The sequence below is a fragment of the Scyliorhinus canicula genome, chromosome 11 (genome assembly GCF_902713615.1).
Source record: "Scyliorhinus canicula chromosome 11, sScyCan1.1, whole genome shotgun sequence".
Lineage (NCBI taxonomy): Eukaryota > Metazoa > Chordata > Chondrichthyes > Carcharhiniformes > Scyliorhinidae > Scyliorhinus > Scyliorhinus canicula.
Genome location: NC_052156.1, coordinates 167,673,166 through 167,686,604, shown reverse-complemented (window position 1 = coordinate 167,686,604; position 13,439 = coordinate 167,673,166). Strand labels below are relative to the sequence as shown.

Below are 13,439 nucleotides of genomic sequence, written 5' to 3'. Positions count from 1 at the left end.
AGTTATTGTTGGTGCAGACGCGATGGGCCAAAGGGACTTTTCTGCGCTGTAAGACTCGAGAGAGAAGTTCAAGAGAGTCGGGGCAGAGGTGAGTGCTGTGGCCATCATAAAGGAGAAGGTGTTGGGGAAGCTGAAGGTCTGAAGGTGGATAAATCTCCTGGACTGGATGGACTACACCCAGGGTTCTAAAAGAGATAGCTGAGGAGATTGTGGAGGCATTAGTGATGATCTTTCAGGAATCACTGGAGGCAGGAAGGGTCCCAGAGGACTGGAAAGTGGCTAATGTAACACGGCTGTTTAAGAAGGGAGGGAGGCAGAAGACGGAAAATTATAGGCCGGTTAGCCTGACTTTGGTCATTGGTAAGATTTTAAAGTCTATTATTAAAGATGAGATTGCAAAGGGCAGCATGGTGGCACAGTGGTTAGCACTGCTACCTCACGGCGCTGAGGTCCCAGGTTCGATCCTGGCTCTGGGTCACCGTCTGTGTGGAGTTTGCACATTCTCCCAGTGTCTGCGTGGGTTTCGCCCCCACAACCCAAAAGATGTGCAGATAGGTGGATTGGCAATGCTAAATTGCCCCTTAATTGGAAAAATGGGGTACTCTAAATTTATTTTTTTTAAATGAGATTGCAGAGTACTTGGAAGTGCATGATAAAATAGGACTGAGTCAGAACGACTTTGTCAAAGGGAGGTCGTGCCTCACAAATCTGTTTGAGTTCTTTAAGGAGGTAACAAGGAAGTTAGACAAAGGAGAGCCAGTGGACGTGATCTAGTTGAATAAGTTAAGAGCCCATGGTGTTAGGGGAAAGGTACTGACTTGGATGGAGGATTGGCTGACTGGCAGAAGGCAGAGAGTGGGGATAAAGGGGTCTTTTTCAGATGGCAGCCAGTGACTAGTGATGTGCCTCAGGGGTCAGTGTTGGGACCACAGCTATTCATGTTATACATTAATGATCTGGAAGAAGGAACTAAAGGCACTGCTGCTAATTTTACAGATGACACAAAGATATGTAGAGGGACAGGTCGTGTTGAGGAAGCAGGAAGGCTTCAGAAGGACTTGAACAGTCCAGGAGAGTGGGCAAAAAAATGGCAGATAGAATACACTGTGGAAAAGTGTGAGGTTGTGCACTTTGGAAGGAGGAATGGAGTCCTAATTCAAGATTGTTTGAAGGTCAATATGCAGATTTAGTTGGTAGACCAGAAGGCCAATGCAATGGTGGAATTCATTTCAAGAGGGCTAGAATACAACAGCAGGGATATATTGCGAGGCTGTATCAGGCTCCGATCAGACCCATTTGGAGGATTGTGAGCAGTTTTGGGCCCCATATCTAAGGAAGGATGTGCTGGCCTTGGAAAGGGTCCAGATGCGGTTCGAAAGAATTATCCCAGAATTAATAGCTTGTCGTATGAGGAACAGTTGAGGACTCTAGGTCTGTACTCAATGGAGTTTTGAAGGAGGAGGGGGGACCTCTTTGAAACTTACAGAATACTGCGAGGCCTGGATAGAGTGGACGTGGAGAGGGTGTTTCCACTCGTCGGAAAAACTAGAATCAGAGGGTGCAGCCCCTGAAGTGACGATCTTTTCAAGCAGAGATGAGGAGGCATTTCTTCAGCCAGAGGGTGGTGAATCTGTGGAACTCTTTGCCGCGTAAGGCTGTAGAGACCAAATCACTGAATGTCTTTAAGACAGAGATAGATAGGTTCATGATTAATAAGGGGTTATGGGGGGAAGGCAGGAGAATGGGATAAGAAACATATCAGCCATGATTGAGTGGCAGAGCAGACTCGATTGGCCGAATAGCCTGATCCTGCTCCTATGCCTTGTGGTCTTATGGACTACCAGTGCCGCCCACACTGAACATGTAACCAGTTTAATTACACGCAGTACTTCCAATCTCTTTAGCTCTGCTCCAACCTTCTGATGCAATGCGTATGGCCTGACTGAAGAACTTGGGTGACAATCCAGATTGACATATATCTTTGGGCAGGATTCTCCATTGCCCGACGTCAATATCGTAGTCGGCGATTGAGCGGAGAATACCTTCCGACACCCAAATCAGCGGCAGCGCCGGTTTGTTGCCGGTTTTCGAGTCTCCGCCCCCTCCTAAATAGCGTCATCACACCGCACGCCGTTACAATGGAGTTAGAATGGCATCGGAAGGCCCTCCCGCGATGCTGCACCCCCGGTGGGCAGAATTCCCGACCATGTGGGACACATGTGGTCTGAACCATCAGGAACCTGGCGTGGTGGCTGCGGACTGTGTCAGCGCCGCCAAACTCGACTGAGATCCACGCCGCTGGCTGGGGAGGGGCTTCCCTGAGGGCTGGGGGAACTGCTGGGGGGTGGTCAGGTGGTGGCCTTTGGCGAGTCGGGTCGGCACACGGCCGGCGCCATGTTTTAAGGCGGTGCCGTGTGCATGCACGACCACAGGCTAGGTCACTCTCTGCCCGTTTTCGGGAGTTTCACCTGTGGCCGTTGCTAGTCACTCACCGGTCCCGCAATCATAAAACCCCCGCGAATTCTCCGTTTCCGCCGGCACTTAGCCACTGAAACGGAATGTTATGGGCCAGGGTTTAGAGAACACCAAAGTATATCATGGAGTTCACCTGACCCACAACTTTTCATAGATTTTGGTTATGGGGAGCACAAGGGCCCACTTTTCAGGTGTGATGCAACAGAGATCTAAAAGTATTTTTAAACAAAAACAATGTTTATTCTATGAATCCAGTTAATGTTTTATGAACACACAGTAAACATCTTACCAACTACCAACAATGATAACCCCACAAAAAGATACAGTACTCCATAGGTAACTCTTAGTAACTTTCCTAACAATATCCAAAAGCCAAAACACTTTTTAATAAAGACAGCAGGTTTGAAATCTCTACAGAAACTGTTATCACTTGTAAATTATCAAGTGATCTAAACACCTTGTTTTACACACAGACACCAGTATACGTCTGCTTGGTTTGAATGCAGCTCTCCAGCTGAAAGTGAAACTAAAACAGAGCTCAAAGGAGCTTCCAGCTCCACCCACACAATGACATCACTGCAGCCATTTGATAAAACACACTTTTCTTCAACGGGCATTTACATGACAGGAGAATCCAGCTTGTCTTTTACCCACTTGATTCACCAATTCCTCGTAGAAGATGTCTTCACACCTCCTGAAGACATCTTAGAGCAGCCATCAGATAGTTTGATGATTTTCAGTCAACCAAAGGCAGATAGGCCGTCTAGCCACTGGGGCCTTGGTTGTTCCGAGGACCCTCAAAATCTCCCCGGTGTATGGCGAAAGCTTGGCTGTAATACTCTTCAAGCTTCCAGACTGTGTTCCTGTATGAAGATATTGGACGGGATCACCGAAGCTCCGGTGTCAACTTCCATTTTAAGGTGTCTACTATTTACCCTGAAGACAATTTCAATCACAGCCGTCTTATTCAATTGGCCAATACATTGCATGTTCCTCTTCAGAGGCAGGATTGTCCTCCAACCTCTTTGGTAACCTTACCCAGTGAGTGGACTGTTTCGGTACTGCCTGAAATCACTAACAGACAATGGAATCAATAACCTGGTCGAAACACTGGTGCCCCGTTGACCACACTGTGAAAATTGATGTTCGCCAGCCTGTGCAATTTACTGGCATTATTTTCACAACTCAGTGTGGACATGTCAAGAGGGCTGCATTGGTGGACAGCATCAGTCAATATGTCACTGCCCACAGTTCCTGCCCTTGTTCCACTTGGCAAGGGCCGTGACTCACAGATGAGGGACATGGAGAAAAATGTCAAGGAGTCATTAGCATCAGGAGGTGGAGGTCAGAAGTGCTCAGTTAACCAGATGACTCTATGATGGCCTCATCCTCAGCATCTAAGTTGCTTCAGCAACACACAGGTGGGGTTTTCTGTCCCTGCACCCAATTTTAGAGATATTGAAATGCATCAAATGATGTTTTCAAGGGAATTTGCCGAACAGAGAGCCTTTGAGTATGCCTTCTCTATTGTTTTGTATCGCAACCAAAGATGCAGATGTGTGAGTTTCAAATCCATCTGAGTAAAATGTAAAATTTGCGCTGTGCTGGTTTCAGGGGGGTGGGAGAATCGCGTGCGGAGGTCGGGTCAGCGTGGCACGATTTGTGTGGCGCCCCGGCGATTCTCCCACCTGCCGTGGGGTGGGTGGGGGGGGGGAAAATACCACCCCTTGTTTCCGTCGATTTTAGTGGGGCGTTTTCAGCAGCTGCAACCCCGGGAAGCACCGCACTATTCAACGGCACTTGGCCATTTCTTTTGGCCTTGAGGAGTTTCTCTTCACCAAGACTGCCCTAGGCTCCTCGCAGATCGGGGCACCATTTTGTCTGGTCGCAATCTTTTCCCCTCCCCCCCCCCCTGTTTTCCACCCCACACCCCCCAAACTACACCCTTTCAAACACCCTTCACCTGATAAGATCCAAGGGTCACAATCCCTGCCAGTGCCAACCTGGAAGTGCTCTTGCCAGCCTAGCAGTGCCAAGTTGCAGACTGGTAGTGCCAAGGTGCCCAGGTGCTGGGAGAGTGCCAGGGTGCTACCCTACCCTGTCACCGGCCAGCCAGGTCTTTGCTGGCCGGGGAGACCTCCCCAGATGCCATTTCGACTGCTCCACGTTTGTGGAAACCAGTACTAAATGGCGCCATGATGAGGGAACCCAGGAGCGGACATTAGGGTCCAGGCACCAGGGGAAACGCGCGTGAGCCTAACAGCTCATTTAAATATGCTGATCAGGACCATGCCCAGTGAGGGCGAGATCCAGATCACAGTGTCTCGTGAAACCTCACAATGCATTTTGAGCGTCACAATTCTCACGAGAGACCTCATCCCGACACCCAAGTCCATCGGGACGAGGCCACTAAATTGCGTCCGATATTGTTACTGGATATAAAAACTTTACATTTTTACAAAAGCACTTTGCTCAAATCTTAGAACTTTTACGACAGATGCTGTCTGTTCTCTCCACAGATAATTACAAAGATGTTACTTCTTGCAAATAATTGGAATTTCCTTTCTTACACAAATAAAGAGTCCCAGTGAAAGTGTAAATAACATTTGCCTGCTTCGCAGCCTGAGGAATTCTCACTTCATTACATTACCAAACAAAAGGGCAATGTTTTTTTTTACCTGTTAACACTGAAGCAAAATGTTGCTGAGGGTCAAAGGGACATTTCAATCTTCCAGACTCAAGACTTTGTAAGTCCAGTTGAAACACAGGCTCCTGATAAAAAAAAAAGATTACCTCTCAGAAATATGTTTTGAATGAATGAATCTCTTTGTATTAAGAGTGTACCATCTATTTAAAATATCAACAAAGTGTTGTGAAAATCCCTTTGAAGGGAGATGATGGATGATATTCATTCCACTTTACTGCTTTCCCTGCCATGCACCACTTATAACAGTAGCTAAAATTACATTACCTCTGCCCGGGGTCCCAGCTCAATAAAGACACACATCGGGTGGAAGGCTCCAGTGCCACAGACATACGCGTGGGTCTTGTTATAATTATGAAGGACCCTGATGAAATTTGCACACTCTCTCTGTTCAGGAAACAAAAAGAATCATTAGTATGGGTCTGAAAGAAATGGATTCACAAATCTCGGCCTCTGACTTTTCTGATCATTGCCCCTCCGAGTATTGTGCAGTCAAAGCTCTGCTGTAAACTCTTTGCTGTGGTATGTAACCCTCGCTTTAAACTTGCTTCAATCAGTAGCAGTATCTTTTAAAAGTTAAGAACAATCAAATGACGGTGACACCCCCATGGGAAATTACAGATGCAATGTACACACAACAGAAACATTTTTGTTTTAAATTTAGAGTACCCAATTCATTTTTTTCAATTAAGGGGCAATTTACCATGGCCAGACCACCTACCCTGCACATCTTTGGGTTGTGGGGGTGCGACCCACACAGACACGGGGAGAATGTGCAAACTACACACAGTGAACCAGAGCCGGGATCGAACCTGGGACCTCGGCGCCGTGAGGCTGCAGTGCTAACCACTGCGCCACAGCAGAAACATAAACCCATGGCAGTTAGGGTTATTTATTATCATGAGGTTCTCAATTACTGAGTAAGGGGGGGGGGGGGGGGGGGGGGGGGGGGGGAGGTGTGATTGGGCAGTCAGCGAAATGAGGACACATGGGCCTTTTCATTTTAGTTCAAAGATTACCAGTGCAAAGCACCAATAGGTCATTGAGTTTTGTGTTTGCCGCATGTCATATCCCTCAGCCCCACACACTCTGTCACTGACTCCTGCATGAGGTCTGGTGACAATATTTGGAAAAGAATGCAACATTCTTTGAAGTGTATGGCTGAAAATGTTGATGCTGGTGGTAAAACAAGGACAGCCATCATGTTATAATATAAACAGTAATTAATAGGGAAATTCAACTCCAAAAAGGACTTCACATCTGAGCCAACGTGGTGATGGATTTGGGATTCACGTTTACTGGTTAATAATAATAATCCTTATTTCCACAAGTAGGCTTACATTAACACTTCAATGAAGTCACTGTGAAAAGCCCCTCGTCGCCACATTCCAGCACCTGTTCGGGAACTTTCAGGGAGAATTCAGATTGTCCAATTCATCTAACAGCACGTCTTTCAGGACTTGTTCGAGGAAACCGGAGCACCCGGAGGAAACCCACGCAGACACGGGGAGAAGGTGCAGACTCCGCATAGACAGTGACTCAAGCCGGGAATCGAACCTGGGACCTTGGCGCTGTGAAGCAACAGTGCTAACCACTGTGCTACCGTGCCGCCCATCATTTTCAATGGATACTCTTGACCATGACACACTGTTTCATAGAAAAGGTTAAATCAGTCGATCCAGATTCTAGGAGTTGGTCTATCCATGTTTCGAGCACTCCGTACTCACCCCCAAGACAATCTTAAGCAATGACAAAAAATGAGATTTTATAATTGAGAAAAGCACTTTGTAATGGGCCATGTGCTTTTGAGGAGCGGGGAGGGGGCAGGGAGAACATACTTTATGTTGCGGATCATCCCTTTCTGAACTAGTTTTTTCTGGAAGATGATTTCTTGTAAAAGCAACTTGCTTCCAGTAACTAACTCATCATGTGACCAAACTGCCTTGAAGATACATAATAGTCACTCAAAGGGTCAATAGGAAATTAATTACAGCGGGGTGGGCACTAGAGTCACATGTGCTGCTCTGTTTTCATCCAGTTCAGTTTACATGCTGACTGCAGGGAACACCACTTTCAAGCAGGAATCAGTTGAAATTCTATGTGCTGGCTAAAGGGGTTAAACACTTGAAAAATAAATGACTTTAAGTTAGACTTCTGAAATAGCCCAGCTGAAAAGAGAGGGAGAATTTCTAGATGCAAGACTCCAGAATTTACAAAGAAACATTCGAACCAGGAGAGTTGTGACCTGAGGTTTCTATCATCAAGACCCGAGTGAGGAACCTCCAACTGTGGGGTGGTTGTGGAGATTTAAATGGTCGACCTCGCTGGAAGTAAACAGAAGGCCAAAGAAATCTCAACCGTGAAATTAATTTTTCAAACCACACTCAGGCCAAATGGTGACTCTTTCAATTGCGATTTTTGAGAGGTGGAAGTTACAATAACTATGTGCATTACGCTTTTAATATCTTTAACACTGCAGACTATTTAAGATGGAGCGAGTGTATTTGTTAGTATTCATGTTTTGTGCAGTAAAATTTTGTTTTAAACGGTGAACCTTGTGGCTTCATTCTTTCAGTCAATACCTGTTTTTCAGATTTCCCCCCAATCTGTTACTGATCTCTACTGAGATCACAACAACCACCAAAAAACCCAGCGTTAGGAGTGGGATAGCCTGAATCGGAGTCTTTTCTCTTGCCACCCACACCATAAGAACAGTTTTTCTCTCTCACACCGCCATCAACTCCTTGCTGCAACCCCAAACATTGAGCAGCATCTGCTGCATCGCCCAAGTGACTATTACTCATTTATTCCTGCCTCCTTCTTCGAAGCAAAAGGGCTATGGAATCACAGAGTATGTTGCATCAGAGCCCTCGATGACAAAGTGGAAGGGTTAAGCTCAATGCCACGTTCCTATATTCCCACATAATGTGCACATCTGCATAGCTAGCAGGAGAAGTTTGATTGTGTTTAGAATTGGGAACCTTAGCTAATTTCATTCCCTCTCACCCAAGCACCACGCCAACCAGCTGAGGTCAACGTAATCCGTAGAGACTGGAGATGAAAGCCAGCAACTTTCTCAGCACATTTTGACTCAGAGACTCACTGCATCCACTGGGTGAGCCGCAAAGGGGGCCTTACTACAGGTTTTCTTTTTAAAACAAGAAGTCATCATCATCAAATCTCAAAGAAAACTTAAAGAGAAAATCATTACAATAACACTGAAAAGATTGCGCCACTTTAAAACTGTCTGTAACAAATATTGTATTGGGATCGGTATTGAATATCTGTCAGATCCTTTGGTCTACATTCATTACTTCTATATGTTGGATTAGATTGTTGTTCTCATTGTAACGTGCTTCTAGGTTAATATTTAATTACGCCTCAAAGTAGATATCAAAAACATTTATGTTCACAGTGTTGAATTTTAACTTTCATTCCGCTGACTCAGATCTCAGCAAAATACAGTCCAGATGGGATCAGGATTGTTAACAATGTTGTTTACCGATGCACAATGACAAGTGAGTTTCTTCTTCTCTTTCATTGCATCTTTTCAATTTTCTTGGCACATCGCGAAAAATAGGGATTCGGGGGATAATTATTTATTGCCAAATGCTGTAACAAAGAACTCCGCACTAGGTAATTATTGTACAGGTTAAGTGTAGATGGAGTTTTATTTAATGGAATTATTTTTTAAATAGGATTGTGGTCAATTGTTAACAGAATACAAACAGCAGTTTATTTATTAAGAGCTCCTAAAATTCAGAACAGAAATAACTCAATTTAGCAAGTCATTGATTTGATATTCATCTCTGGGCGAGGGAGAATATATCTGTGGAACATTCGATTTAATGCGCATAAATAAAGATGAATTATTGTCATTATTATAAATGTGATGACAGAACGGTCCTCGAGGCTAAAGTGTTGAAATCTACTAACTAGGGCCCCCATGCAAATTATTCGACAATGAAACCTCAACCACAGTTTCAGAATCCTGCCCTCTGGGCTGGTATCAACAGGGGGCTTGGCTGAAACTGCCAAAAAACGTGTTTCATTAATGTGACCCCTGGCACCTAGCAGCAAGAAGTGACATTCATCATATTATGTGTCACAAAGTCAATCTTTCTGAATGGGATTTTGGAGCGATGTAATTTGATGTGGGGTCCTGGGAAACCTTTGACATGACTCCTTTTTGCCAAAGCTAATGTTCATTTTCATTTTCAACAAGTTACAATGGTTCTTTTTGTACCAGGAACATTCCTTCTCATCAAAATCCCCTTTACCGAATCTTACACGAGAAGAAAAGTCACTATTAAAATGTAAACACACAACATTTAGCATTTAACTGGGCCACACCACCCAGATAATTCAGTAATTACATAACATGTGTTTCCATGTTGCTTTTCAATAGAAATTCATTCGTATTGGAACAGGAGAAAGCCATTCAGCCCCTCTGGCCTGTTCCATCTTTCAAAAAAATGGCTAATTTGTATCCTGCCTTTATATACTTACCCTGATTCCATATCCTTAATACCCTTAACTCACAAAATTCTACCAATCTCAGGTTTAACATTATGAACTGACCCCCACCTCTGTGTGAGAGGGTTCCATACGGTTACCAGCCTTTGCTTGGAGTGTATCTAAACTTCCCGCCCGAATTGCCTGGCTCGGAGTTTAAGGCTATGTTCCTAGATCCACCAATGGAAAAAGTTTCTGTCGATTCCTGGCTGGGTCACTGTCTGTGTGGAGTCTGCACGTCCTCCCCCTGTGTGCGTGGGTTTCCTCCGGGTGCTCCGGTTTCCTCCCACAGTCCAAAGATGTGCAGGTTAGGTGGATTGGCCATGCTAAATTGCCCGTAGTGTCCTAATAAAAGTAAGGTTAAGGGGGGGTTGTTGGGTTACGGGTATAGGGTGGATACGTGGGTTTGAGTAGGGTGATCATGGCTCGGCACAACATTGAGGGTCGAAGGGCCTGTTCTGTGCTGTACTGTTCTATGTTATATGTTCTATGTTCTATTAACCCGATCAATTGCTATCAAAATCCCAAAAACCTCAATAAACTCACCCTCTCAACATTATTACAGAAATCTTATTTATGCAATTGCTCCTCATAATGTAAACATTGGAGAAACTGGTAACATTTTAGCAAGGACATAGTTGTTCTGTCATGAGCCTCACAATCCAGGGGCATGGATTAATGACCTTGCAATGTGGCTTCAAATCCCCATCATAGCAGCTGGGGAATTTAAATTCATCTCCTGAGCTTGGAATGAAAGCTCATATTGAGAATGGTAACCATGGAACTATTGGATTGTTGTAAAACCCGATTTGGTTCACTGATGCCTTTTAAAAAAAGAGAACTTTCCTCCTCTTCTGGGCTGGGCCTGTGTGTGGCTTCAGACCCGAGTAATGTAGTTGACCTTTATCTGCCCTCTGAAATGGCTTGGCAAACCATTCAATTGTATTAAAGAAGGTTGAATACCAGCTTCCAATCAGCAATGCGTGTTACTCCTATCATAATCCACAAACAAATCTGTGCTGCATTGCTTCCAAGGCCAATATTTTTTTTGAAGGTGGGGTCTGAGAACTGTACACAGTATTCCCGCTGTGCATTGTCGTTGGCGGGGAGGGTGCAGTCCGTCAAAATGACAGTGCTTCCGAGGTTCTTGTTCCTTTTTCAGTGCCTGCCCATATTTATCCCCAGGGCCTTCTTTAGGAGAGTGACCGGCAGTATTCTGAGTTTTGTGTGGGCACATGGGACTCCGAGAGTGAGGAGGGTGTTCCTGGAGCGAGGAAGGGATGGAGGTGGGCTGGCACTGCCCAACCTTCTGGGGTACTATTGGGCAGCCAATGTGTCAATGGTGCGTAAATGGGTGATGGAGGGGGGAGGGGCGGCGTGGAAAAGAATGGAGATGGCGTCATGTAGAGGTACGAGCCTGGGTGCCATGGTAACGGCACCGTTGCCGCTCTCCCCTAAGAGGTTTACCACGAGCCCGGTGGTGGCAGCGACCCTAAGAATCTGGGAACAATGGAGGACGGCATCGGGGGGAAACAGGGGGCTCGATGGAGGCTCCACTGGGTGGCAGCCATCGGTTCATCCCGGGGAACACGGATGGGGGATTTAGGGGTGGCAAAGGGCGGGCATCAGCAAATTGAGGGACCTGTTTATTGACGGGAGGTTTGCGGGCCTGGGGGAACTGGAAGATAAATTTGGCCTTCCCAGGGGAACATGTTCAGATACCTGCAGGTAAAGGCGTTTGCTAGGCGACAGGTAGAGGGATTCCCTTGCTGCCCTCGCAGGGGACGATGGACAGAGTGCTTTCGGGGGTGTGGGTAGGAGAGGGGGAAGGTGTCTGACATCTATAAGGTAATGCAGGAGGTGGAGGAGTCGTCAGTGGAGGAGCTGAAGGCTAAATGGGAGGAGGAACTCGGGGGAGCAGATAGAGGACGGGACTTGGGCGGATGCCTTGGAGAGAGTCAACTCTTCCTCCTCATGTGCGAGGCTTAGTCTCATCCAATTTAAGGTGCTGCACCGGGCCCACATGTCCGGGACTAGGATGAGTAGGTTCTTCGGGGGTGCGGACAGGTGCACCAGATGTTCGGGGAGTCCTGCGAACCACGCCCATATGTTCTGGGGCATGCCCAGCACTGGAAGAATTCTGGAAGGGGGTGGCGGGGACGTGTCGTGGGTTGGTTGGATCCAGGGTCAAACCAGGGTGGGGACTCGCGATTTTTGGAGTTGCGGTAGAGCCGGGAGTGCAGGAGGCGAAAGAGGCCGGTGTCCTGGCCTTTGCGTCCTAGTAGCCCGTCGAAGGATTCTGTTACAATGGAAGGATGCAAGGCCCCCAAGTGTGGAGACCTGGATCAGTGACATGGCGGGATTTATAAAATTGGAAAAGGTCAAATTTGCCCTGAGAGGATCAATACAAGGGTTCTATAAACGATGGCAGCCTTTTCTGGACTTCCTGGCTCAGAGATAGGTAACTGGGTCAATAGCAGCAGCAACCCGGGGGGGGGGGGGGGGGGGGGGGTGCATTATTGTAGTGTTTATTCTGTAACTTTATAGGGCGGGATTCTCCGACCCCACGCAGGGTCGGAGAATTGGCGGGAAGCGGCGTCATTTCCGCTCCCGCAGGTTTTCGAATTCTCCCGCCGGTAAAAAACCGGCGTTGTGCAAATCCCGCCGGCAGCCTGTGAAAACAGCTGGCGCCGGCGGGATTTCATTTTATTTGCACTGACCTTAAATCTCCGGCCCGGATGGGCCGAAGTCCCGCCGACGTGGCCACGGGTCACGTCGGCGAAAATCACAGTTGATTTAAAACGGCGTCAACCATTGATGATGGTTGACGCCGTTCAGTGTCGGGGGTGGGTTGCGGCCATCGGGGGGTGGGTTGCGGCCATCGGGGGGGTGGGTTGCGGCCATCGGGGGGGTGGGTTGCGGCCATCGGGGGGATGGGTTGCGGCATCGGGGGGATGGGTTGCGGCCATCGGGGGAGTGGGTTGCGGCCATCAGGGGGAGTGGGTTGCGGCATCGGGGGAGTGGGTTGCGGCCATCGGGGGGAGTGGGTTGCGGCCATCGGGGGGAGTGGGTTGCGGCCATCGGGGGAGTGGGTTGCGGCATGGGGGGGGCATCGGGGGGGGGGGTGGGGTTGCGGGCATCGGAGGGGGGGTGGGTTGCGGGCATCGGGGGGGTGGGTTGCGGGCATCGGGGGGGTTGCGGCCATCGGGGGGGTGGGTTGCGGCCATCGGGGGGGTGGGTTGCGGCCATCGGGGGGGTGGGTTGCGGCCATCGGGGGAGTGGGTTGCGGCCATCGGGGGGAGTGGGTTGCGGCCATCGGGGGGGGTGGGTTGCGGCATCGGGGGAGTGGGTTGCGGCCATCGGGGGGGTGGGTTGCGGCCATCGGGGGGGGTGGGTTGCGGCATCGGGGGAGTGGGTTGCGGCATGGGGGGAGCATCGGGGGGGTGGGTTGCGGGCATCGGGGGGGGTGGGTTGCGGGCATCGGGGGGTTGCGGCCATCGGGGGGGTGGGTTGCGGCATCGGGGGGGTTTGGGGGCAGCGGCGGGCAGAGAGGGGGGGGCGACGGATGCCCGGGGCCAACGCACCGTCGCCCCCCCTCTGCACGCAGCTGCCCTAACCCAGACCCCTCCCTTCACCACCCCACAGTACCCCCACTAACGCCGCACCCCCCCCCCCCCACTAAACAGAGGGAGGAAGGGGGGGGGGGAGGAGGAGGAGGAGAGAGAGAGGGGGGGGGGAGAGAGGG

At 48.5% G+C, this 13,439-nt stretch overlaps 1 protein-coding gene across 1 annotated transcript in view; it reads right to left on the bottom strand.

The window, feature by feature from the left end:
- Nucleotides 1–13,439, bottom strand: part of sema3d (sema domain, immunoglobulin domain (Ig), short basic domain, secreted, (semaphorin) 3D) — a 372,874-nt gene that overhangs the window by 140,194 nt on the left and 219,241 nt on the right. The window contains exons 6-7 of the mRNA XM_038811982.1: nucleotides 5,447–5,566; nucleotides 5,154–5,247 (exon numbers count right to left, since the gene is read on the bottom strand). Coding sequence (XP_038667910.1) covers nucleotides 5,154–5,247; nucleotides 5,447–5,566 — 214 coding nt within the window. The remainder of the gene's footprint in view (nucleotides 1–5,153; nucleotides 5,248–5,446; nucleotides 5,567–13,439) is intronic.